The sequence below is a fragment of the Carassius auratus genome, chromosome 27 (genome assembly GCF_003368295.1).
Source record: "Carassius auratus strain Wakin chromosome 27, ASM336829v1, whole genome shotgun sequence".
In the NCBI taxonomy this organism is placed as follows: Eukaryota; Metazoa; Chordata; class Actinopteri; order Cypriniformes; family Cyprinidae; genus Carassius; species Carassius auratus.
The window spans coordinates 3668734-3696241 of NC_039269.1; the positions used below are offsets into that span (position 1 = coordinate 3668734).

General features: G+C 38.1%; 1 protein-coding gene across 2 annotated transcripts; it reads left to right on the forward strand.

Annotated features, from left to right (window-relative positions):
- LOC113045126 (nucleophosmin-like) lies at positions 1–27254 on the forward strand. 2 transcript variants are annotated; one of them, XM_026205308.1, is made up of 11 exons: positions 34–111; positions 502–584; positions 1178–1297; positions 4645–4738; positions 5202–5299; positions 6117–6205; positions 7223–7271; positions 9357–9440; positions 19255–19362; positions 20945–21019; positions 25045–27254. In XM_026205308.1, the coding sequence occupies exons 1-11, from the start codon at positions 63–65 to the stop codon at positions 25087–25089; spliced, it is 894 nt and encodes a 297-aa protein (XP_026061093.1). In that variant the 5' UTR covers positions 34–62; the 3' UTR covers positions 25090–27254. The 2 variants fall into 2 exon arrangements, with proteins under 2 accessions (XP_026061094.1, XP_026061093.1); XM_026205309.1 differs by lacking the exons at positions 20945–21019; positions 25045–27254 and adding an exon at positions 20731–20936 and having other exon boundaries at positions 1–111.
- The last annotated feature ends 254 nt before the right edge of the window (positions 27255–27508 follow it).

A 27508-nucleotide genomic window follows, 5' to 3' on the forward strand; every position in this document is an offset into this window, starting at 1 on the left:
TCCAATCAAGTGTCAATCCGCACGCCGGAACTACGAGTAACAGGACCCTCTGTGGCGCAAAAATGGAGGATAACGTTAAGGACCTCTGTCGACCTCAGATGTATTTATTTGGTGAGCTGAAATAAAACCTCATGTTGCATAATCATACATATGCTTTAATCAGTATTATGCAATCATATGGCATGCGTCTGCTTGCAGCATTGGAGTGCAATAAAAGAGTTGTGGCTAATGCAGCTAGCCTCATGCATGGAGTTTGCCTTTGTTTATAGCCTAATGCTCAAATGAGTGCAAATGTTATTTTCATTGTTATTTCAAACATATTGTGGACAAGAGGTGTGGGGTATTTCTTTTGCTTACTATGATTTCGTGTCTGTAGACTTATTCAAGGATGTATGTTATGTGGATGTTGATTGTTCCTTGTTTTTTTTCCTCTAAAGTTTACTTTCATGTAAGTTTTACAACATTAATGAATAAAACACAAGTTTTGTCTTCTTCCTTTAGGTTGCTCATTGAAAGCTGGTAAGAAAGAGCACAAAGTCGAGTTAGATGATGATGAGGCTGAACATCAACTGTCACTCAAGGCGGTGAGGAAGATGAATTGATAAAAAATGTCATTAAAATGACACAAATCACAGATATTCAGTCCTACCTTTATATAAATGTAGACGTTTTGATCTGTTCTGTACATTTGTCCTTTTCTGTAGCACTTTAAATATTAATATTCTATCTTGTAAATCCTTTAGTTGATCCTTTACTCCTGTAAAAATGCACAATTACTGTATATTAGCTTTTTTCCTGTTTGCTGAAATCAGGGGGTGCTGTAAGTTATATAATATATATATATATATATATATATATATATATATATATATATATATATATATATTAACTATAAATCTCTCTATATATTTCTAAAGTATTAAACTTACTGAAGAAAGACTGAAATGGCATATTCTATTCTATTCTATTCTATTCTAAAACATAGCATTCTATCCTGGAATAAATAACACTGTTTTATAACGTATTATTCTATGACACTGCATTCAGTTCTGTATTGGGAATATTGTTATAGTGTTCATCATCACCATGCCAGTGATTCGTATTATAGCTGAATTATTTCGATTGCCCATGAACTCACATTAACAAACCAGTTTCCTCTCTTCACCTTTGTGCTCAGGTGTGTTTGGGTGCTGAGGCGGAGGATAAATTCCACACCGTGGAAATGGAGGGATTGGCCTACGATGGCAAAATGACCAAAATCACTCTTGCTGTACTGAAGCCATCCGTTCTGCCTTCTGTAAGTGTTCTAGTCTACATTTCTGTGTCAACTGTGTATCCATCTATCTAATTATGCATCATTCAGAAGTTATTCTACTTTGGTTATTAATAGTGCAGTGACTGTTTTTGTTCATTTGGTTTGATTCAGTTCAGTAACTCTTTATTTGACAGTGTCCTTTTCATGGATTTTTCTATAGTAGTAGACCTTTGTTGATTTAGAAATCATATTGAATTTAACGTGGATGAAAACAAGGCTGTGAAGGATAGACTTGCAGTCTTTATAGTAGCACGCACTGTATAAAGGTCCTAGATCATCTAATCTTCACAACTTCCAAACTTCCAAAACCGCTTTTACAGAGTTTTCTCTACTGTAAGTTTTTGGAAGGATGTTTTGTCTGAACAGTCGGTACTGGTATGTTATTACACAGCCATAGAATCCATTGAACTCCTGTACTTCAGTCCCTCACAGTCTCATTTGTATTCCTGTTAATAATGCATAATTTCTAGCAACTAACTCTAAACCAAACTCTAACCCTAACACTATTGTTATTACACATTAATAATTAATATTAATCTGTATTTAAGGGAAAAATACCCCCAGGTGAGTAGGATAGAACATTTAACTAATAAACATCACCATTTCCAGAACAGAAATCTGCACATAGAATTCAGAAATATATGTATACCCTATATGAACAAATCCTTCTCAATATGGATAGGGATAACATGTAAAGTTTGTTGTAAGTAAATGTTACTGGAAATTTCTGGCTCAGTGCTGGTGAATTATTATTATTATTATTATTATTATTATTATTTATTTTTTTTAATTTAAAAAATATATGTTTAATTTGCAATAAAATTGCAATAAAATTAAAAGTATTGTATTTTCCTTAATTTCCTTCCACTAGTCTGAAAAAACATTATGAGAAGCCAAATATGCCAAAATCTCAGAACTGACCAATGCAGGGCCTATTGAAACCTGTTTTGTTTTCTCCCCAAATTCAGTTTTTTTTTTTGATTATTCATGAAAAATATATAGTTTTTATAAATATTTAATGAAAAGTAGTAGTATTACATTAATACTTATATTCTGTACAAAATTAATATGTTTCTGTCACAGTTTCTTAAAGTTTAACCAGACTTTTATTTTGATGGGTTGCTGTGAAGAGTTTTGTTTGTGTGTATATATGATGTAGATATGATGACAGTTTTTCTCAAATGAAATGGTCAAATGCTCATAAAGTGACTCTCAGAGCAGCTCTGGAGACAATGTTTATTTATGTGTTCACTTCTTCATTTATTGAGACTTCATTCATTCACACAGAGACACGCAGAACATGCAGGATTCATATTTCAATAACATTTTTGCGCCTAAATATTCACAGACACTAGCCCATATTGCGATCTGATTTAAATGAACTGACTTAGCGTTACTTTTAATTTATTAGTCTGCAATTTGGCAAATTCTGTGACATTCCACGATACATTATACAGTAAATTCCATTTTTTGGAATGGATTCCGCGATTCTGTCTGCATTTTCCACATCGCAGAAATCATAGTCCCCTACCAGTGCATGAAAAAAATGATTTTGCCTGTAGTATCTTGCCTTAATTGTTTAACTGAAAGGGCGACCTTAGATTTACAGACTTTCACTTCAAATCATATTTCGCGGTAGACAGAGTGTTCAAGTAATGTGGTAGTGAAATAAATATTGCAGATGTTTCTACAAGTTTACTCAAATTCATTTTGTAAAATAAAAATAGTGCTATTATGCCCTCAATGACATCTTGATATATGGATTTATACTGTGAAGGGATGCCTGTTATGGGTGTTTTATGGTATTGGAAGAATGTGTCTAATAAAAATTCCAGCTGTGCCGAGGCTGGTCAAGTTGTGATTGACAGATTGTTTTTGGAAGGGGCTGGGCCATCATTGCATCATCAGGACAGCAGGCACAAGCCCTCCATGACATCAGCACATATTTGCCTCTGTTTTATATCAGCTATGGAAAATGTGAGCATCTCTAAAGAGCTCTGCAAGGAATCTATGTTTTTTGGCTTAGAGTGAACAGTAGATACCAACTGCGGGTATGCTTAGTACCGTGGGTGGAGTTGTTAATGGTGGCGTATTCATTTTCTCTCATATTTGTTTTGACGACATTTGTAAGCCCTTTTTTGTGTTATTTTGACCTTGTCTGTAAGATCTTGGATTTTATTCAGTCTATTCAAGCCCAAAATTAGCAAACGCCCTAGGATATCTGACTCGAGCAATAGTTGTACCTTAATTACAAGGCTTTGTCTCGATTTCTCAGGAGACAATCAACTCATCAGTTAGCGTTTGTGTTGAAACGGATCATCTGAGATGATGTTGGACGTTAGGGATTGTTCGCCATTCAATGTAATTTCATAGCTGTCATTTAAAGCATTAAGCAGACCATCGCACCCTCAGCTGTTTACATCTGGTTGCCATCGATTCAAGTGCTGTTGCCTGGCGCAGTGGAATGTTCATTCAGATTTTTTTGGCCGTGGCTTGCATTTCGCGAGTTGCGCAATTATGTACTGATGTTTAGCTGAAGGCCTGGCTGGGATGTTCTGGCATAGAATGATCAGGACAGAACCCAGTCGTGAATTCTTTCTGGGAAACACATTTTTTTTGGTTGCTTGTGTGGTGGGAATCATTTAGCATCTGATTTTAGCACCAAATCGTCTGATAAAGAACACCTAGTAGTATTTGTTTTAATATTCAATCATCTACGCAACTCTTGAAAGTTTTTGTCTTTTTTTTGTGTTTTGAAGTAAGTCTCTTATGCTCACGAAGGCTAGATTGATCTGATCAAAAATACAACGGTAAGAGTAATATTGTGAAATATTATTAGTTTCAAGTAACTGTTTTCTATTTTAATAGATTTTAATATATAATTTATTAGGGCTGCTCCGATCACGATCGACCGATTGCGATGCACGATTGCGCATCTTCTCAGTTAACAATGGATCTGTGTAGTAACAGCTGCTCTATGTGAAATTGCGCACCTGATGGAATTTACCGCTGATTAGAGAACCGGCTTTACTGACGAGATGCGCATTAACGATCGGCCGATCGTGATCGGAGCAGCCCTATAATTTATTCTTGATGCAAAGCTGAATTTTCAGCATCATTACTCCAGTCTTCAGTGTCACATCATTCTAATATGCTGATTTGCTCCACAAGAAACATTTCTTATTGTTATTAATGTTTAAACAGAGCCTCTTTTTTTGGTTTGATTGTGTTCTAAAAGTAGAGCGTGAAACAAACGTTTTGCATTTGTTTTGTTCCATCATTCTCTCTCGATCATTACAGCAATATGTGTGTCTGCATGTTCCCTCTAGCTAAGTCTGGGAGGTTTTGAGGTCACGCCTCCTGTGTCCTTTCGCCTGCAGTCCGGAGCGGGGCCGGTCTACATCAGCGGTCAGCATTTCGTCAGTGAGTACATTTTTGTATTTTCTCATTTGTTAGGACCAAACATGACCACTGAAAACCAGTTCAGGAGTTCAGAAAAGCCCTTTCCCGGGTGTGTCTTTTGCTTCTCTTGTTTATTCTTCTCTTCTCTCTGATGAACTTCTTCTTTCTGCTTGATGCGTCGTCCATGGGAGTAATCTTGCCGTCCTAAAGGGCCATTTTCTCTCCGCACGGACTCCAAATGAATGAACTGGCACCATGCAACACCATTTTCTCTGATTTAATCGCTTCCATATGTTTGCACATGCTGTTTAGACACTTTCAGCATGTCAGCTCTATTCTGCGGATATTAAACGAGTGCAGCATTTGGGCCTCCACTTACATAAGTCAGACTGGTTTTGTCATACAAACTTGGACATGTGAAGTTGTTTTGGTTTTTATTTAAACCACAGTCAGTGATGTCTAGAGATCTCTGTGGTGTGCTCAGGTCTGAAGGAATCAGATGATGAGGATGAGGAAGAGGAGGAGAATAATACATCACCAGTGAAGAGACCGTCCAACATGACCCTTGCAAAAGTGCCTCAGGTGATTGATCTGTCTTTGACCTCACATCAAATAATGTTGGTTCCACACAGTTCATTAAAAGCTTCTAAATTATGATTGTTTTTGGTGCATTACACTTTGAATTGAAAAAACGTCTTCATTTAAATATAAACAGAGATAGATACTTAACATAAAAATCTCACTTAACCTTTTACTTTGATCAAGATACAACAAAATGACGTAAAAAATGTATCAAAATTAACAGTTCATTCTTAAAACAATCAGTTATTTCCGCTTTTAAGATTTTTCCTAAACCAGGTAATTGTTATATTTTAAGCATAGATATTTGTACTGGGAAACAAGATAATATAAAGAAGAAAATAATTTATCACAGAATGTGGTACTTTCTTTTGGTAATAAGACATGAAAAGGGTTAAGGGTAAGTGGGTGTTGACTTTTGTGGAATCTCAATAAAGAGACACATTGTTCAATACACATTAAATCCTCTAGATAAGTGTCTGAGACAAGCAACAGCTTGTCGTCGATGTGATACACAGAGTCTGTTTGAAATCTTTTGTCGGAGTGTTGAAATGATCCCAGAATTCTTACTGAAGCAGTGAGCCATGAGATGCTGTCACTTACAGTGTTTTTACTAGGGTTAAGGGTTGTTGTTGTGATTTACGGTTAAATAAAGAAGACACAATTTAATGCATTAATAAATGTTTTTAGAAAAGAAAGTATGTTACAATTTTCTCTAGCATCTAACAAATCACTTCCATTCAGGTTTTACTGCCAGAGCGCTCAGTTTTATATATATTTACTTAGTTCTGTTTCCAATGATTTGTTTCTTTCATTTCAGAAAAAGCTGAAAATGGACACAGACGAAGACGAGGATGAGGATAGTGATGAAGATGATGATGACGACGATGATGATGATGATGATGAAGAGTGAGAACTCATGTTTATTCAGTGTAGATGTGTGTTCTGTTGAAAGGTTTTTACTAGGGCTGCCCTCGACTAAAGATGTTTCTGATCTACTAATAGTTGTTCATTTAGTCGACTAATTGCACGTTTATATTAATTAAACCAAGTAATTCATAATAATGAGCCTTTAATTGCCTGTAGCCTTTCAGTGCTCAAGCGCACACATAAATCTTGTCACAACGCACTGCAGAAGTTATGTTTATGAATGCATCAGGGGGAAAAACAGCAGGAAGACTGCCTTAACATTGTAATATTTCATTAATTCATGTGTTTTCTGTATTTTCGGCTGCAGTGACAAAATCGACGAGACTGACTCAACGTCTAAAAGTATTTGTTTTCCATTTGAAATGGTTCACTTAAATGTAGATATTTTGCTTTCTGCAGATGTATTTTTCATGTCAGTGTGTCGAGTTTTTTTGACGCACTCAAGTTCACAGAGACCTGGACAGCAGAAAGTGCAACCTGTTTGCTTTCATTATTTTACAAAAGCACAACGGGTTGTTTTTATTGTGAGTGCACACAGATAGACCTTTTACAGATTCGAAAAGATGTATTACTCTTATCTGTATGACCAGAAATTTGTATTTTAAGTTAAATGCAACTTAAATACAGTTTACACTTGAATAGCATACATTTTTCTAGGTTAACGTTATGTAATGATGATACTACTTGCATGTTTCAGATGATAAGCCGCATTTGAGGTTCTAAACTAAATGACCATTTGGATGTCCTGACCATTGATTGTAATTACCACATAGACCAGCTGTTAATAATGACTTTGCCACTTCCTGTGGATTGTTTCTATTTTTGGAACCTGCAACTAAGTGACTAATAACATTTTTGATAGATTAAGCCTCTTCTCGTCGACTGAAGGCAGCCCTAGTTTTTACACTCAGTAAACAAGAATTCACTTTGAGAGAATCATTTGTATTTTCGTTCATTTGATAAACATTTGCATTTTTTTGCTGTCTCGCTTTTTAGAGACGATGAAAAGCCTGCTGAAAAGAGCCCCATCAAAACCCCTCAAAAAGTGAGTCTTGCCACTTCTTTATCTTTATACAATCAGGAAAGAGGAAATGCTGTGTATTACACTACTGTAAAATGTGTAATATTTTTGAAAGAAGCTTCTTATGCTCACCAAAGCTGCATTTATTTAATCAAAAAATACAGTAAAATTTTATATTTCAAATTGTTTTTGCATTTTAAAATATTGTTTTTTTTTGTTTTAGTATATATTAAAATGTAATTTATATCTGTGATCAAAGCTTAATTTTCAGCATCATTACTCCAGTCTTCAGTGTCACATGATTTTTCAGAAATCATTCTAATATGCAGATTTGCTCCTCAAATAAATATTTCATGTTATTTTCAAAGTTTTTCTCTTTTTCTTTTTCTCTCAAACTCTTTGCTCAACATTTGCGTAGAAACCTTGATACATTTGGTTTTCAGAATTCTTTGATGAATTTATTTGTAATGCATTGGAATCTTTTGTAACATTAAAGAAAGTCATTTATTGTCATTGTCATATTGTCATTAAAAAAAACCCTACTGACCCCATACTCTTGAACTATTCTGTTACATTGCTATTGTCCAGAATGAAACCAAATGAACCCCATAGTGACCAGCAGGTGCCAGTCTCTGCCTGAGACACAGGATGTTGCCTCATCAAATATTCATCACCACTTGTTATTATCCCATCATGTTGAGAGCACATGGTATTCTCTCTGTCTCTTCATATAACACAAATTCTTCCTCCCTCATGTCATGTTTATCATCTTTATCATATCTTGTTTGCATCTTTTCTTCATCCATCTGTTTTCATAAACACTGTCTCTCTGTCTGGATAGTAATGAAGTGTTCCTGTAGCTCAACTGGTAGAGCAATGCGCTAGCAAGCAAGCAAGCGCAAGGTTGGGGGTTCGATTCCCCGGGAACACATGATATGTTGATAGCCTATGTTTCTGCTAAATGCATAAATTTAATTTAATTTAATTTAATGATCACGTATACACTGTTAAGCTTCACAGACAGTCTGACTTCACTTGTCTACTCACCACTTGCTTGTTTGGGGACAGAAGATTAATGGATGAATAAGAAATTTATACTTTCATTCAGCAATCACTTTTAAATTAATAAAAAGTTACAGTAAAGACATTTATAATTTAACTAAAGAATTAATATAATATATATTATATTATATATAATGAAAGTGAATGTAGTTCGAATCAAAATCTAAACTATTTCTGCACCAATAAAATGCAGTGGAAATAAACTGAAAAACGAATAGCCCTGCTGTGTGTGTGTGTGTGCGTGATAGAGTGTTTGTATGTGTGTTTAGAGATCAAAGCGGGTACATACCTGCTCTGTGAGGACTGATTCCTGCCCTAAGGAGGGACGACAGACGAGCACTTCTGTCTCACACTCCACATCCTCCCTCATCCCCCCATCCTCAATGCTTTCTTCTCTTCTCACAGCTTCCAGTGTCTCACTCTCTCTTTCTTTAGCCGTCTCGAGATCTGGCTTTGACCCATCAGCTCTTTTACATGTTTGTTCTTTCGCTGTTCACTTCGTTGGAAACAACGTCTGTGAAGTCTGTTTATAATAGTTCATTTATGCTACAGTGTTCAAATGACACATTGCGGGCTAATATACCTTTTTAATAAATAAATATAAGCACATCTATGATGCATTATAATGAATTGGCATATACTATATGCTAAGAATAGGTATTCTAATGTACTGTAACTTTGTTCCTGAGAAAAACATGTAGCTAGTTATAAGGTGATGATTTTTTCTCTGGGCTATAGAGTTATAGAGCAATGGCAGTGTCCTGTGGTCCCTTTAGACCGTGACTAGACAGGCTGTGCTTCTAACAAATTACTGCTCTCTTTCATCACGGCTCTCTTGACAGCCCAACTGAAAAACCTCTGAGAAGCGTATTGTTACATCACTGAAGAGAAAAGCTGTCACAATCACCCAATTCACAAACATTATCCGCTGTAATGATTCTAACACGGAGCATGACAGGTGACTGGAGCTTTGGCACCTGTTAAATAACTCATTTTAACCTGCAATGTGTCTCTCTCTCTCTTTTTCGCGCCGTCCAATTTTTCCAGACCCCAGAGAAGAAGAAAAGTGCAGATAAGCAGAACGGCTCTCCAGACAAGAAAGCGGGGACATCAGGGAAGCCCCAAACGCAGGTAAGTTATGATTTACTCACGTAAAGGTAATGGTGTAATATCACAATACAGCCGTTTTGTAAGAAATCTACCGAAAAATTGTTTAAATATTAAAACATTCATGCCTATTGTCACACACCTGGACTCATTTAGTGTTTTTTCCCCAGTGACCCAGTTTCTGTCTTCCGTGTTTAGTTTAATTAGTTCCCAGGTGTGTCTATTCTATTCCTCACGTGTTCCATGTCCCTGTTAATTTTAGTCATGCCATCCACCTGTGTTTCCCCCATTATCTGTTGTACATAAGCCTTGTCCTTTCAGTTCTGTTTGGTCGGGTCTTCCTCACTTGATCATCACTTGCTACTTACGTGTGTCTACCTCTGTGCTCCATGTTGGATATCCCCTATGTTGGATATATTAAAAGCCTTATTCCGTTTATCCTCGACTCCGTATTCCTTCAGGCAGCGTAAAACCGTGACAGAAGACCCGACCTCAAAAGAGAAAGTAGAAAACTGCGTCTTTCCCTCCGTTTTGCTTTTGTTTTTTCTCAGTCTTTTTGTTTTGTAGTGTTTCTATGGATCCCCTCTATCGTCCCGAATTCCTCATCCTTCTGCTGAAGCAGGAAGGACGTTCTCTCGAGGACCATACCAGACAGTTTCTCCTAGAGATGTTCCGATACCCTTTTTCTCTTCCCGATACCGATTCCGATACCTGGGCTCAGGGTATCGGCCGATACCGAGTACTGATCCGATACCTGGGTGTATATCTGTATATACAGCTGTATATACTACTAGCCCTGTGTAAATTGCTAGAATTTTTTTATGGTGAGCTTCAGACAGATCCCTCAATAAAACATGAACAAATACATGGTGAACTACTGTATTTATTACAGTATTTTTGTTATCTAACATGAATTTGACAGTATTATTTATTTTCTTATGCAAAAAAGAACTTCAAATGCAGCCAAAAATCTAACACTGCAAACTAAAAAAGGTATTTAAGTTTTACAATATAACTGTATAAAAAAAACTGCAACAAAAAAGATCTATTAATCAGATAATCTCTTTACAACAAAACAAGTAAAAAACAAGCAACCATCTAGGCATAATTATTATTATTATAGAGACGTATTATTATTACTGTAGGCTACAACAGTAGCTTTATATATTGTCAATTTACTCATGTAAACCAAACATTTATTTTAATGGGCTGCCATGAAGATCTTTGAGTGTCTGTGTTTATGATATGACAGTATTCTCAAATGAAACGGTAAATTCTCATGAAGTGACGGTTTATGCGTTCGTGTCCTCATGACACACAGCAGAGACTACAAAACAGCGAGCTCTCGCGCATCTGTGCCAGTCACCCACAGAGATGTAGATTTTGCGGGAGTAATATTTAAATAGTATTTTGCAGTTTAATATTCACAGACACTAGTATATATTCGGCTACTGTCTGGAGCCCTGCGCTTTGACTGACACGGAAGCGACTGAACGCAGCTGCCGGTACTGAATATACTCGAGAGTCTGTAACTACCGGTACTACAGAGACATACTGCTAACCACTGATCTATAATATAGTAGCGGCTTCACTGTGTTTTGGCAGTTTAGAATGTGATGAGTGATCCAGTCATATATAGATAAGGGCTGCTAACGCGTTTTCATTTCTTCTTCGCTGCTCTAAACAGGGGTTGCTTGTGGCAACACAGCACAACTTCCTGTGTTTTCAATGCATTTTGAGCAGCGAAGAAGAACCGTGCAGCGGTTAGGCAAAGCTTGCGGTCATAACTAGGTCTTTTTTAAGAAAATGGTATCGGATCGGTATATGGGTTCATGTACTCGCCGATGCCGATGCCAGAATTTGTTGTGGTATCGGAGATATTTCCGATACTAGTATCGGAATCGGAACAACTCTAGTTTCTCCTATTAGCTAATGCCACCAGCTACCCGGACGACGCGCTCTGCACCTTCTACAACACCAGCCTGAATTCCAAATGCAGAGCGTTGTCGTCCGAAGATGGTCCTCGAGAGGATTTCGCCGCATTCGTGGAGTGGACTCTGGCGAGAAATGGCTCATCTTTCACCATCTGCCCCATAGAGGATCTCGCCAGTCCCACTCCCGACCCAGAGACCAGCCAGCCACCATCACGCCGCACGGAGCCAGAGCCCACCGCAGCCGCAGAGCCCGAGCCATTCACCGACAGGGAGCCGGAACTCGAGAGCGCGACTGACCAGGTGTGTGAGCCGGCAACACCGTGCATCGTGGGAGTCCTCGTGGAGATCGAGGGCGTGGAGGAAAGCCCTGCCCACACTCCTGCGACTGAGGGTGAGCTGTTTGCAGTCTCTGAAAGCCATATGGAGCAAGTTCTGGATCTGATGGACTGGTCTATGGAGGTAATCCCTAATTTTCCTGTTTCCCCGCTGGTTCCGTCCAGCCCTGATTCCCCTGTATACCCTCTCAGTCTCCCACTCCTACCTCCTCCAGTCATTTCCTCTGCTCCATTTCCGCTGGTTCCGCCCAGCCCTGAGTTTCCTGTGTCTCCGCTGGTTCCGCCCAGCTCTGAATCTTCTGTGTCTCCGCTGGTTCCGCCCAGCTCTGAATCTTCTGTGTCTCCGCTGGTTCCGCCCAGCTCTGAATCTTCTGTGTCTCCGCTGGTTCCGCCCAGCCCTGAATCTTCTGTGTCTCCGCTGGTTCCGCCCAGCCATGATTCTTCTGTGTCTCCGCTGGTTCCGCCCAGCCATGATTTTTCTGTTTCTCCGCTGCTGGTTCCGCCCAGCCCTGAATTTTCTGTTTCTCCGCTGCTGGTTCCGCCCAGCCCTGAATCTTCTGTGTCTCCTGTATTCCCTCCCAGCCTCCCTCTCCCGCCTCCTCCCAAATCTGCTGGTCCCTCTATTCCTCTTTCGCTGGTTCCGTCCAGTCCTGATCCTCCTGTCCTTCCTCCCATCCTTCTCCTCTCTCCTCCTCCTAGACCAGCCAGTTCCTCGCCATCCCTGCTGGTGCCAGTCAGTCCCGCAGCTCACCCTCAGTCCGCGCCATCGGGGCGCGGTGGTTCGCCGCTGGACTGCCAGTCTCCAGCTCCGCCTTGGCGTGTTAAGGCCCTGTCTCCGCCTCCAGCCTCCGAGCCCTGGACTCCTCCTCGGTCCTTCGACCCAGCGGCTCCGCCTTGGCTCTTAGCTCCCTCGTCTCCACCGTGGCCTGTCATCCCACCTGCTCCACCGGGCTCCCTCGTCCCTCCGGCTCCACCTTGGTCAGTCGTCGACCATCCGCCGCCTCGGGACTCCACTCCTCTGGTTCCACCTCGTCACTCCATCCCTCCGGCTCTGTCAGGCTCCTCCTTCCCTCCGGTTCCACCTCCATCCTCGGTCACTCCGGCTCCACAGCGGTCTGCCGGGACCCCGCCTCCACCTTGGTCGCCTGAGCCTTCAGCTCCACCTAGGCCCTCCGGATCCTCGTCGTCACCCTGGCTCTGCGGCTGTGCTGCTCCATCTTGGGCTCCTCACCCACCGGTGCAGTCTCCGCCTGTCGGCCCCCTGGTGTCGTCGACCCCTCCTTCACCATGGCTCCTCCCGCCGTCGACCCCACCTTGGATCTCAGTCCTGGCTGGTCTCTGGTGGACCATCTGGCTCCTCCTGCTCCTGTCTCCTCCCTGGCTCCTTCCTCCCTGGCTCCTCCTTCTGTGGTCCCTGTCTGCTGGCCCCCTCCTGGGAGTCCGTCCTCCACCGGAACCTCCTCCCAAGTTCCCACCCACGCCTCCCCCTGTTGTTTCTACGGTGCGAGGACGCACCTACCGGGAGGGGGGAGTACTGTCACACACCTGGACTCATTTAATGTTTTTTCCCCAGTGACCCAGTTTCTGTCTTCCGTGTTTAGTTTAATTAGTTCCCAGGTGTGTCTATTCTATTCCTCACGTGTTCCATGTCCCTGTTAATTTTAGTCATGCCATCCACCTGTGTTTCCCCCATTATCTGTTGTACATAAGCCTTGTCCTTTCAGTTCTGTTTGGTCGGGTCTTCCTCACTTGATCATCACTTGCTACTTACGTGTGTCTACCTCTGTGCTCCATGTTGGATATCCCCTATGTTGGATATATTAAAAGCCTTATTCCGTTTATCCTCGACTCCGTATTCCTTCAGGCAGCGTAAAACCGTGACACCTATATTCTGATAATTAAGCAAACTAAGTGTTTTTTTTTTTCAAATGAAATGTTCTGCGAAACCTGTTTTATCTTATTTGGTATTTGATGGATGCAAACCAAAAGATAAGGCTTAATCATAATAAATAAATTATTATGTAACATTATATTATGTAACACTTTGGTTTTAAAACAAACTAAAAAGAAAATGAACACGTTCTGATGTTCTCATGGGTCAATGCAAGTTGTAGGAGCTGTCTGGGTTTCAGGTTTTGGTATTCAGTCCACATCCCATTTTCCAAATTTCCAAGCCGTGCCAACCAAAAGCCAAAGTCTACCAGTGGGTGCCAGAGGTAATTCTTACCAAACGTCCAGGTGCAGTTTAGGATGCCGAAAACATGGCAGCCTCACAGAGAAAACCACGGGATAATGAGACGGCTGTCTTTATTAACGATTAGCCAACACCGCCAAGAGCAAATGTAAATTAGACCAGCGGTACCCCTAAAGATAAATGCGTGCAGCAGCATAATTCAAAACTCCAGCTGTGATTAGCTGAAAACTGCCCAGTCTTGGGAGGACACAATGACTTTTTTTACTTTTTTTGTGAATTCACTTAATACACTTTTAATAACCAAGCGTTTTAGAGAAAAAATTTCAATCTTGACATTCAAAGTTTTTCTCCTAGCCCATGGAAAAGGTCCATTGTAATTTCCCATGCAAAGAAACAGTGAAGTGCTGTTAACTAGCTGCTGGTGGCAACAATCCCAAAAGACCAATTTGAAGGTCATTTGTGGTCTGCTTTAAAACAACAAACTAGTCTCAAAGCCTAAAATGCATTCACCAGAATTTCTTGTAATCACATTGTTTTCTCCTTTGACCGGTGCACATGCTGTTGTGTGGGGTTGAATATTCTTTGATGTAGTTTTTTTTCTTCTTTCACTGTAATAGTGGTGCTGAATAATAATAATAAAAAAATAGAGGAGTAGGAATGCTACGCCCAGTAAGAGTTCTTCAAAGACATCTAGAGAAGTCTATCCAGACGGAGCACAAGAACAGTGTAAACTTAAGAATGTATGTATATGTGTGCTTTAATGATTTTTTTGCTTTCTATTTCACTAACAATACAACCAGTTACCTAAGTTGGCAGGTTTTTTTGAAGGTGACAAACAAAAGCGAGACTGAACTTTCACCAATTGTTTAAATTTGTCTGACCTCTGACCCCTGGAACACACCGCTTCAGGACAAGTATAAACCTTTACAGGGTGACCTTTGGTCTTTGCATTCAAACCCGGACCACCTTTAACATGTACGCACCCGCACAATGTTTGAAACATCCCTTAACAATGTGGAAATCAGTTTCCCATCGTTCCCGCTGGCTGTTCACTTGAAATAACAATGTAAGACTTGGTAAGCTTGTTATTAGCATCTTAGATGCTTGACGTAAGGAGCACTAATTACCTACTGTTATAGAAAGACCTGGGGGGTGGGGGGAGCTGTGTGTGTGTGTGTGTGTGTGTGTGTGTGTGTGTGCACCCGCATTTAGCTAATTCCATAATGGCCATGTTCTGCTGTAAGACGTGGTTGTTAAAACACCTGACCAGATTAGACAGTCAAGCGGGCATCCTCCAATCTTTCTCAAACTCTTCTGTTTCCGGTCGGCCACTCCTACTCGTCCTTCTCCTACCCTTGTTTCCGGTGGCCACACCTCTGCCTTTAGAAATCATTAGGGCTTGGCGTTGGGTGTCCCTGCAGGCCATGAAGTGAGCGGAAACGGTGTGCTCTGTCATTAAAGTGTAGCAGACGCACTGCTTAACTCTTTGCATTCTCCCATCAGAGAACTGTATATCTGTATGAATGCATGAAGAAAAATGGCTTGCATTTCCCACTGACATGCACAAGCAGTTGTGGAATGCTCTGTACGACTGTATTTGCATGCAGAAACAAGTTTAGTACAATAGTATGGGGCATAACTGTAAGATACCTACATCTGTGAATGGCATGTGATATGTCATAAAGTATACAAGAATATTCATGCACGAAGTCAAGTTCGTTTCATGCTAGTCTGCCTCCGCTGCAATGCAAACTGTTCATTGTCTGTCTTGGGAAATGCTTCCTCAAAATGGCAATTTCTATTCTGGCTCTTTTGCAGCCTTATTTGTTTTAAGTTATTCCTGTCAATCCAAAAGTCCTTTAAGTAACATGGTTTCCAAAAAACAAAACAAAAAAAACATTTTTAACACCGATAACAATAAGACATATTTCTTGAGCTGCATATCGGCATATTAGAGTGTTTTCTGAAGGACCATATGACACTTAAGACTGGAGTAATGATGCTGTAAATTCAGCTTTGCATCACAGGAATGGATTGCATTTTAAAATTGCAATCCATTCCTGACAATCCATTAACGACTCCAAACTTTGACCACAGATGCTTTTATCCAAATTGTCTTCCATTGTATAGAAGGTATACATTTTATCTGTTTATGCATTCCTGCCATTCCCAATGCCATAAAGAATAATCATTATATTTCAGTCGGAATGAGAAAATGAAATGGCTGAGTAGCTGTGTGCTGAACTGAGTTGTTAAAAATCTATCAGAGCATACTAGTAGCATAGACGGTGGAAACCGAGAAGAGGCTGAGATGATGACTGTATGGACACTTGTAAAGTCCATTCCTATTAGGCAGCTGAGACCATTACCTGTCCTTAAATACATAAAAGTGGCATTAGTCTAATAGAGCTGCGAACAATGTGCAAGATCATTTGTAATATCCCTGATTGTTAAAGGTCAGTATTTTGGAAGTTAATTGCTTGATTACAGCTCAGTGGAGTCGCATGTGTGTTTGTGTGTGTATAGAGGACAACTGATTACATCAAATACTAGCGTGCTAATGATTAAGTGCTGTCCCCTGGCATCTGTAATCAGTGTCTGGCTTAGATTAAAAAGCTCGCTCCACACTCTGTCTGTCAGCTGTCTTAACTCTACAGCTGTCCTTTCCCAACACACAAAAACGCCCTGCTATATAATGACTGCACCACACCGGGCCTCTCTGGTCTTCTGCCAGTCCTGTGTGTGTGTGTGTGTGTGTGTGTCGTGAGTGCATTTGTCCTTTAATCTGATGCCTTTTGATCTATCGCATGCTAGTCAATTGCTACAGAGGAAAAGGGGATTATTTATTTTGATCTCCCAAAGAAAGACTGGAAGACATTGTCCATTACTTTATGTTCTTCCCTCACTTTCGTCTTTCATCTAGCTGGGCCAAAAGTTCTGGAGGATTCTTGAGGGATGTTAACCTGTTCACCTTGAAGCCGAACTCATACACAATGCGTGTCAAGATGTGCCTAGAGATGCTTTGGTTTTGTGACGTTTTCACTGTTAGGAAAACCAAACTCAGACCAAACTTGTACGTGAGCCTTTAAGTGGACTTGCATCTTATTTTAGTATCTCTCAGACATCTTTTCATTCAAACTATTGTGTGTACATAGTGTAATTTTACCATTATTTATATACATTTGTAGTATATATATTCATATGTTTCTTAATATTTTGAATTTGAATGTATATATATATTTCGCTTTAGTTTATTTCCCTTCAGCTAATTTTATTTCAGTTAGTTTCCAAGGCAATTAACTAATTAAAAAAAAAGTTGTTTAGCTAGTATTTCTGGTTTATTTTATATATCTTTTCCTACTGACTTAAAAAAACAAAAACAAAAGAAGAATATGTAAACATGAAATAATCACTCCACCTATCAAGATGGTCTAGTTTGGATCACTTTAAAGGGCATGGAGGTCATCTGAAGCATTCATATATACACACTTATGCCAAGTCTTCATGCTTTACAGCTCCATTTCTTCCCTCTATTTCCATCTTTTCACTTACTGTGTAAAACAAGGCTCTATCCATCAGTGTAACCCTACAATCAGTGTGGATTCCTGGCTGGGCTGCATGCATGGACAGGCCAGTGTGTGTGTGTGTGTGTGTGTGTGTGTGTGTGTGTGAGAGAGCGCCTATATCAGTCTGCAGAGGGATAGTATCTCTCTGCTTAAAGCTGGACACACACCTGTGCCCAATGAGCACACACAGACACAGACCCGCTCTTTTAGAGTGTGGACTCCAGATTCTTCAGTGAACTTGTAATAATTCAGACATTTGCCCTCACAATCTACTATACTATGAGACAGCATCAGTAAGCACATAAAACATTTTAATTTTAATGCACCAATGCAAACCCTGTTTACACCTGGGAAACTTTACTGGCTTTGAAAGAAAATTACCATCCCGTGCAGTGACAAAATAAGAGACCTGCCCTCCAAAATATGATCACAGTTTGGCAACAGGAGATGCTCCTAGCATCTGCTACAGCACCTGTGTTTACTTGAGCTAAACTGACTTAAAAATCAACTGTGAAACCTGACAAACCCTTCACAGGCACACTTAAAAACATATTTCAGACAAAAATTAAGATTTCTGTTTAAATTGCATATAAAATTCACCATCCAGTTGGATGAATAAATTAACATGATGCCTATTTGTTAGTCATACATAAATGAAACGGGTAAGAAATAGGCATTTATAGTATAGTTAATAGTTCATTTGAATAATATGCATCTATTTGATTTATTTAATCATTTTCAAAATGCATTTATTCACATTGCTAAGAATCAGCATGAATCTGTTCGTTGTGAAAACGATTTCATTTATTCTGTTGAAAACTATTAACATCCTTAAAATATGGCTAAAATATATCTATGTAAAAACCACATTTAGTTAAAATTTATGAGATTGAAAAACTGGATTATGAATGTATAAACCAGATTATTGTTTATTTAAAACACATGTAGTCTGTTAGTATTATTACAGAAATCTTACTGGTTTTTTACCCGTTTCATCTATGTATGACTATGAGTAAGCATCACATTAAGTTTATTTATGTTTATATCAACTATATAATATAAATTATCTAAAAAATGTATGAGTTCAATGTAATGTGGAAGAGTAAATCCACTAGTATATCGGTGATGGAGAGGATAAATATGCTCACTTGCATTTGTTCTCCGAGAGTGAATTTCATGCTATGATGCTCTGGATCCAGTTTCTAAAAAAAAAAAAGACAGTGAATTGCAAAAATTACTTTGAGAAGTGAAGTTATGTCTGAGAGAACCTGCAGTGTGCTTGGTTATCATGGTAATGGACATTGATATAGTTTAAAAGTGTTTTTGTGGCCACAGTGTGTAATAGTTTTAATGGTGCTGATACAGTAAGTTGTTCATCTCTGTATAACATGAGGGTGTTTGGAAATGATAGTCTTGTCACTGAAAAACAAGTCATTTATTCCTCCTCTTGGCATAGCGTCCCGTCCCTCCTACGCATCTAAGAGCTTTGGGCTTGTCTTCTCCTGTATGGAAGCAATAAAACGATCATTTGTAACGCTCCAAATTTGTCAAAGGGTGCTGTCATTAGTTCAGAGGTCTGTGGGCCGCTGATTAAGGCTCAATGGGTCAATGAGCCTCCTGGTGTATGTTATGCAGGAGAATAACCTTTTTTTTGATTGTACATGGCCTCTTGTTCTCAATATCTAGCATGATGTGTGGCACTGACACTCTCGGACAAAAACAGAAGAATTGAGCTGAATGAAAATATGGTTGTCATCTGTAGAGCTGCTTTATACTAAATTGAATTTTTGAATTTTTTCTTGTTTACAGACACCACAGAAAGTAAAAGACAAGTCTGCAGCAGGGCCTTCTGGGAAGACTCCTAGCACTCCCAGCCTGAGTGAGGTCAAAAGCAAACTTGCATCAACAGCTAAAGAGGTACAAATACTCAACATATTCTCTTTCACATTGACATTTGTCTCCCTGCTACATGTGGATGCACTTCTTTTCTGTAAACACACACATGCTTTAGCCCTGACATACAAACACACACACACACACACACACATGCTGTGTGTTAACAGTAAGTAGGCTGACTTAGCAGATGATGAGGTGGTCAAATGTTAATGAGGTGTCTGAGTTAAAGGCCGGAGGGGGAATGACCATCTATATGACATCATGATGTCAGGATTATCCAGTCCTTCTGAGTCCACCTGCTCACTTCCTCAATCAGTTCACAAATGCACGCATTCACTCAGCACCCCTGACCACTAACCCTCTTCATCCTCACATCCTCATATCTATAATAGCCTCCTGATCTTTGTGAGTCTCACATTAAATTGCTCATGTGTGATATGCTGTTTTTCAGTTCGTGAGAACGAATAATGCAAGCTATAAACTATGCATCCAAGTAGGCAGTAGTACAACACCATAAGTAGATGTTTAATACTGATTTTCAAATATGCAAAACTCTCTTGGCTTATCTGCACCACCTAAACTATTGTTCAAACACTTGGGGTTGGTAGTTTTTAATGTTTTTGAAAGACATTTTATGTTCAACGAAGTTCTTAGCTCACCAAGACTGCATTTATTTGATCAAAAATACAGTAAAAAAAAAAGTAAAAAAAAATTAAACATATTATTTCAAATAACAATTTCAAATAACTGTTTTATATTTTAATATATTTTAAAATGTAATTTATTCCTGTGATGCAAAGGTGAATTTTCAGCTTCATTACTCCAGTCTTCAGTTTCACATGATCCTTCAGAAATCATACTTATACGCTGATTTGCTGATCAAGAAACATTTATTATTCTTATTATTATTATTATTATTCTTATTCTTATTATTATTATTATTATTATTATCAATGTTGAAAACAGTTTTGCTGCTCAATCTTTTGTGGAAACTTAATATTGTTTTTCGATGTATTTGAAAGATTGAAAAGATAGCATTTATTTTAATTACAAATCTTTTATAAAATTATAAATGTATTAACTGTCACTTTTGATGTTTAAGTATTAATTATTAATAATAATAATAATGATAAAAAAAAGATTGAATGGTGGTGAACTTACTCATGGTCATGGATGTGGCAATCAACTGCAGGTTGAAAAAAAAAACCCTGTAATAATCCTGAAAAACGTATATACACTAGCTGTATGCTTCTTAAAAACTCCCCCAAAAAAAGGAGAGCGAGAGGAATGGTGTGTTGTGCCGTAATATCTAGTTTAAAACTGGAAGGATAGGATGGATGGATTGTGTGGAGCAGATATGATGATTTGTGTCCGTGTGATTTCATTCAGTCTGCTGTAGATAAGGGGAACTGGAATAACTGTAAAGGACACAAAAAATGTGAGTTCACTGAAGTGCGTCCAACACCCAACGACTCACCCTGTTCATCACGGCAGCAGTGCTCTGGCTCCGAGACAGGATGATCTCAACACTTAACAGAGAGACACCAGTGATGAAAAAGGGCCATTTCATTTCTACCAAAAAAAATATGTTTCTCTGAAACAGGGGAAGCCACTTCCAAAGACGGAACAGAAGTTTGAGAACTACGCTAGAAGCGCTTTCAAGATCTCCGATAAACAAGTGAGTATCGCTGCTTTCATAAAGCACTGTCACCCTCTGGCTGGAGTATTTCTAGCACTCACACGTTGCGTAGAAAGCATGTACTGCAGCCCTAACAAAATTTGTCAACACTTCTAAGAGGTCTTTTATGTAAGAAATGTCCACTTAAAAGATTAAGATACTTCAGCTCAGAAGATGAGACATTCCTCAGCCGGCGGAGAAATACAAAAGCATCAGGCTAGAAATGTACTCTATTATGCGAAGACAACCTTAACTACGTCCTGTTCAACATAGTTATTAAGATACTTAATTTTTTGTATGTTTTATGGATTTTTGTTGTGTTAATGTCATTTATATTCGTTTATATATATATATATATATATGTGTGTGTGTGTGTGTGTGTGTGTGTGTGTGTGTGTGTGTGTCAGTAGTATATTTTTAATTTATTATTATTATTTATTTAGTTAGTTATTTGAGGACATAAACTTAAAACAAAGTCCAACTAAAGTAGCTGAAATTAAATACATTTTTGTTTCAGGAATTTGTTTATATTTTTATGCTTTTATTTTCAGTTTAAAGTTTTAGTCAGTTGGTTTTGTGTTTGTATCATTTTTATTAGTTTTATTCGTATATTTTTTCAGTTTTAGTTATTTTCGTACATCAAGTAAAACTCAAAGAAAAATAAAATATAACAATAAGTTTACGTTTATTTATTTTAGTTAGACGTTTTTATTTCAAGTAGCGAAAATGTTTTTAGGTTAAGCGGGCATTTACACAACACCAATTTAAACTGAAAACGTAATTTATTAATTTTTTATCCATTTTGGCTGCTATTTTACACAACAGTGTTTTGGGGGCATGAAAATGCAAACAATTGAAAACTGGTTTCAAAGTGCACGTTTTTATAATGATACATTTATTGTCTGAGTGTAAACTGTCAAAACCAAAAGTTTGTGAAAATGGTGACGACATGCACATGCATATTATGTGTTTTGTCTATAGGTATGCGCAAGCACTTGACAACCAAATTCACCGCTCTGTAGAAGAATGTGTATGTGTGCAGGAGCGTAGTGTTTCTTTACATAGTGACATCGCCAACTACTGGCCTGCATGCATAATACAGTGTTTAAGTCATTTTCACGAATCTGTGTGAACGGGATAATTTAGAAAGCATTAAATGTGAAACCTTTCAAAAACACAAAGAAAAAACTTAAATTTGTAGTACATTGTTGCCGTGTCGTGTAACCCTGCCTCAAGGGGGCGATATAGTTACTTTGGAATGTTTGTGCCAACATGGATGTTATTATTCTAGTAAAAAAAAAAGTGAAATACTTGCATTTGAGTATATTTTAGGCCTTTCGCATCTTCTGTCTTACTGGGCCAGTCGGGGGTGTCATACTGAGTTCTTCCTGCTGCTCTCTCTCTCTTTTTTTTTTTTTTTTTTTTTTTTATCAGCAAATGAAATATGTACTGATTGACCTCTTGGCATTCAAAAGAACAGGAGGGAGCTGTAACGCCTGACATCTTTAGCTGTGATTTAAATCCCTCCTTCAGTCATTCCTTTCTTGCCATCTCTTTTATTCTAGAGCTTTTTTTGCATTTGTATGTGTCAGGCTGGGTGTTGACCTAAAATATTGCCGTAGTCTAAAGCAGCCCTCACAAATGGGCACGTTTGGGTCAAGAGAAAATTCTCTCTTTTAACTAAAGCGCACTATCATGTCTGCTGTAGCTCCTCAGGATGAATTACTCACGAGAGAGTGCAAATGTCAGTGTGAGTGTCTGTGTGTGTTAGTGGTACCAGTGGGGTAGATCTTAAAAAAACACATCCAGGTCTTATTTTACCCAAAATTTTTTTTTGTGTGTGTGTGAATTAATTTATTTGACAGACATTTACACATTTCTCAGTTTTTTGGGAATCAAACCCATGACTTTACTATCTGCTGTTTTGAGCTGCAGGAACACACATTAAAACACATTACCCTTTTTTATCATTCCCTAAAAATCAGTTTGTAGGTAGTTCAAGTACCACATAATGCCATTATTCATTTTTGGGATTAATTATTTTTTTTTGCGTTTGTATTCCCTTGCTTAAAGGGTTAGTTCACCCAAAAATTATGTCATTAATGACTCAGCCGCATGTCGTTCCAAACCTGTAAGACCTCCTTTCATCTTTTTAGATTTAGTCCGAGAATTTTCTGTCCTTCCATTGAAAATGTATGTACGGTATACTGTCCATGTCCAGAAAGGTAAGAAAAACATCTTCAAAGTAGTCCATGTGACATCAGAGGGTCAGTTAGAATTTGTTGAAGCATCGAAAATACATTTTGGTCCAAAAATAACAAAAATTACGACTTTATTCAGCATTGTCTTCTCTTCTATGTCTGTTGTGAGTGTGACTGCTGTGACTGTTGATGTACGACGCTGCTGACGTGTTATCTTTGTTATTGGTCGCACCAGAAAACACGTCGGCAGCCTCACTGCAGAGTTGTGAACGCGCTCACAACAGACCCGGAAGAGAAGACAATGCTGAATAAAGTCACAATTTTTTTTGTTATTTTTGCTCCAAAATGTATTTTCGATGCTTCAAAATATTCTCTGATGTCACATGGACTACTTTGATGATGTTTTTCTTACGTTTCTGGACATGGACAGTATACCGTACACACAGCTTCAATGGAAAGACAGAAAGCTCTCGGACTAAATCTAAAATATCTTAAACTGTGTTCCGAATATGAACGGAGGTCTCACAGTTTTGGAACGACATGAGGGTGAGTCATTAATGACATAATTTAGATTTTTGGCTGAACTAACCCTTTAATGTTCCTGTGATTTTCTGTTCTTGAACTTAACAAGCTGCATATTTAGACAGCATTTTAAGGCATCATAGATAGATACATTTTTTTTTATTGGATATTCAAATTGAATAAAAAAAATGTAACTGCAAAATAGACAAATTTATGATGAAAAACAAGAATAAAGACGATATAAGAGCTGGATTCACTCTCAATCAGTCAATATTGAAATGAAAGTCAATATTGAAATGAATATTTGCTGAATGCATTATATGAAAGAAAGGTAAATTAGACAGGACTGCACTCAGGCACAGGGTTCTCAGCAACATCAAATTAGAAGTCCCTTTTTCCAACACTTTGTATGGACCAAACAGAAACACTAATCGGCTGAGATTTGACCTTCCCCCAACTTTTTCTTTTTTTCTTTTTAATGATCAGAAACAGTTTTTCTGTTTGGCCAAAGAGCGTCAGAAACAAAGTAGCTCCCATTTTCCATCTATTTTGTTATATTAACCCTGGACGATATATCAGTCGACCAATATTCATAGATGTGTGAACCACTGTTCCAAAAGATGTTTGATCGTGCTGATTATAAATAAACGTACATTTCATTCAATACCCAAAACTATTAAAATGGTCAATTTTTGTAGCCAATTTTTGTACGTTTTGTATTTTTGTACTCATCATATTGTTTAGTTGAGTCAAGTCTCCTGTGTGCCGTTTGTGTTCATTGCTGCCTATGAAGATTGTTTCAGATCACTTATGAGGTCCCGTTTCAGTTTGGATGCTTCATTTGAAAGAATGCAGTAAGTAGCTCACTAGCATTTGGAACAGAGTTTAGATGTTTTTGTGTTTTGGTCGGTATTGAGCCCTGTGTTCAAGAAACAAGGCTGGAGTGTGTCAGACTTTGCTGTGCAGGTATCCTCTCAGATATACAATGGGTGGTGCGTGTGTGTTGAGATTGTGTTTTCTAGCAAAATCGTCTTTGGGAGCACAGCAGGCAGAGAGGTGTGAGACATGTCTTTGTCAAAGAGAGGCACTAGTCATACCCTCTGGTATGTACAACGACTGCACCCCCTTCCTCTGGGCTCCAGACGCACAGTTAATGTGGAGTTTTTCATCCAAGCTGACTCACACAGCTCTAATTATTAAGTATCCAAATGAGTCGCTACATCAGAGAAACTCCATTCCAGCTTCACCAACTCATCCTTTTCCCCCTCCTCTCTCTCTCTCCCCCCAATTATTTCCTTGCAGGTGATCAAAGACCTTTGGAACTTTTTACAGTCACTAAAAAAGTAATGGCTGCACTGCGCTCCCCTTCCCGTCCCGGTGCAGCAGAAGTCTGGGGTGAGCCAGTTACGGCACTTCAGCTGTACGATCTGGCCTTTTCCCATCTTAACGTGATCCGTCTGCTCTTCTCTCACTTTGAAGATGGATAGAGCAAAAGGAGCATCAGCAATGGCAGAGATATCATGCATCATGTTTTTATGTGTATTTCTTATAATTATGGATTTTTTTTTTTTCTGTCAAGTCCACAGTGGATCTTAAAAGAACATGTAATGGGACGTTTTGCTAAGATAGTTTTAATTTTAAAAAAGAATCCGAATTGGTAAATCTCACTAAATTCACAAACTTGTGCAGGTCATATTTTACCTCAAAATTCAAAAGAGATTATATTTTGCGTGAAGGAAATTAAGCCTATTTTGGACTATACAAGTGTTTTGCATTATGTTTTTTTCTTTTTTTTCTTTTATAAGAATGAAGCACATTTCCCCTTAATTTTCATTATCAGTATTTATGCATCATGGAATGATCTGTGGTAGAGATTATAATTTATGGTTATTTAATAAAAAAAAAATTATAATAATTGTACTATTTTATATTAGTAAAAATCACCATTAAAAATAATGTTGGGGGGAACTTTAGTAACTCATTCTGGCACATTATGATCATGAGAATTTGGGGTGTATATATATATATATAGATATATATATATATATCTATATATATATATATATCTATATATATATATATATAGATATATATATATATAGATATATATATATATCTATATATATATATATGCAAAAATGCTCATGGTCAATAAAAAAGCCTTTTTTAATGCAAAATATAATTTCCCTTGTTTTCTTTAGCATTTTAGGTAAAATATGATCCTGGGTGTTTTTGTTAGCATCGCTTTAAAATAGAAAATAGAAAACCAATATTGGTTGGTTGGTGCTTGTTTATCACACGTTTAGTAAAATGTTTTGTGAGGCCATTTAAAAAAAAAAAAAAAAAAAAAAAAAACATTGTTATCATAAATGTTATCTTGAGCAAAATATTTTTTTACACTACCAACCCATTTTGCTTCTTGTGTATATTTGAAACCATAATCACTGTAAATGGGCCTCTTAATTTCTTCATGTGAAGATGGCAGCTGAGGTGTAGTAATTCTGAAGATTCAGTCATATTCTGATTGTTCCGTCTGATTAAAGATTCCGTCTAGTTCACAGAATTCCATGCAGCCCTTGCAGCAATTCCCACGGCCTTCAACATTAAAAAAATTATAAAACAATCAATTACCAATTAATACAATTATCAGTTAACACAATTTAGTGCTATAGACTCTTTTATTAAAATCCTCTTGAGAAGCACGGCCAGAATATCATACCTTGTTAAAAAGATGATTGTTAGTACATGTCTGGTTGATTTGATGCCTTAAAATCGGATTTCACTTTTATGTTTTTTTTTTAAGTTGTTTTTATTTGTATATTTTTACTAAACCATTTTAATTTGCCAGCACTAATAGTTAAAACACTGAAATATACATAGGTGTTTTTTTGAAAGCAGATCTGTTTTAATTAAAATTACATGTTGTGTCTCCCTGTGTAATTGGTACAAGTGTTTTTTTTTTTTTTTGTCTGACAAAGTAAATGCTTAAAACAAGCAGGGCATTGCAACAAAACTGTATTGTTCCATAATGATCAACAAAATGGTTTATAATGCAGTCGCTCAGTGCAGCCAACGCTATCTCACGTCCAATTCGTACGTATTTTACGAGGTGGCTTATTCGTACAAATTTGTACGACCTCACTCATACGATTTTATACGATTTGTCTAAACCCCAGTGACGGTTAGGTTTAGGGGCGGGGTTAGGTGTAGGTCATTTGTACAAATTCAAATTTGTGCAACTCATAAAATACGTACGATTTGGCAACAATCGTATGAATTTGTACGAGTGTGGTCGTACGAATTTGTACGAATAAGCCACCTTGTGAAAAATTGACGAATTGCCGTGAGATCGGGTTGATGCAGCTTGTTTGTTGATGTTGATTAAACTTGGAGCTGTTAAATTTTTGTTGCATCATTCTGCTCGCTAGCATTGTTAGATTAAGTTCTTTTCTTGAATGGAAATTGAGGTAATCCATTTTTAGTTAATCTGTGAAATAAATACTGTATAAAAACTTTTTGTCCGTGAATTATAACAATGTGAAGTTGCCTATATTCTGCCTTTAACCAGTCTTTGGATGAAGGTAACCAAATGCTAAGGTGGTGTTTGTTACTGCCAAAATCTAAAGCCGGAGATGAGATCATGTTCTTGCCATGTAAAGTTTTCAGAACAAGACATCTGGCTAGACTAGCACAAAACAAACTATATTCTGCACCTCTCTAATCTGAAAGTGTTCTTATGTGTGTTGTATTGCACAGTTGCACCATG

What these genes read in the sequence shown, in the direction of transcription:
- LOC113045126 (XM_026205309.1), top strand. Translation starts at nt 63, where the DNA reads ATGGAGGATAACGTTAAGGACCTCTGTCGACCTCAGATGTATTTATTT. An exon ending in ATCAACTGTCACTCAAGGCG is followed by an intron (nt 585 to 1,177) that starts GTGAGGAAGATG and finishes CTTTGTGCTCAG; the next exon opens with GTGTGTTTGGGTGCTGAGGC. An exon ending in GATGATGATGATGATGAAGA is followed by an intron (nt 6,206 to 7,222) that starts GTGAGAACTCAT and finishes CTCGCTTTTTAG; the next exon opens with AGACGATGAAAAGCCTGCTG.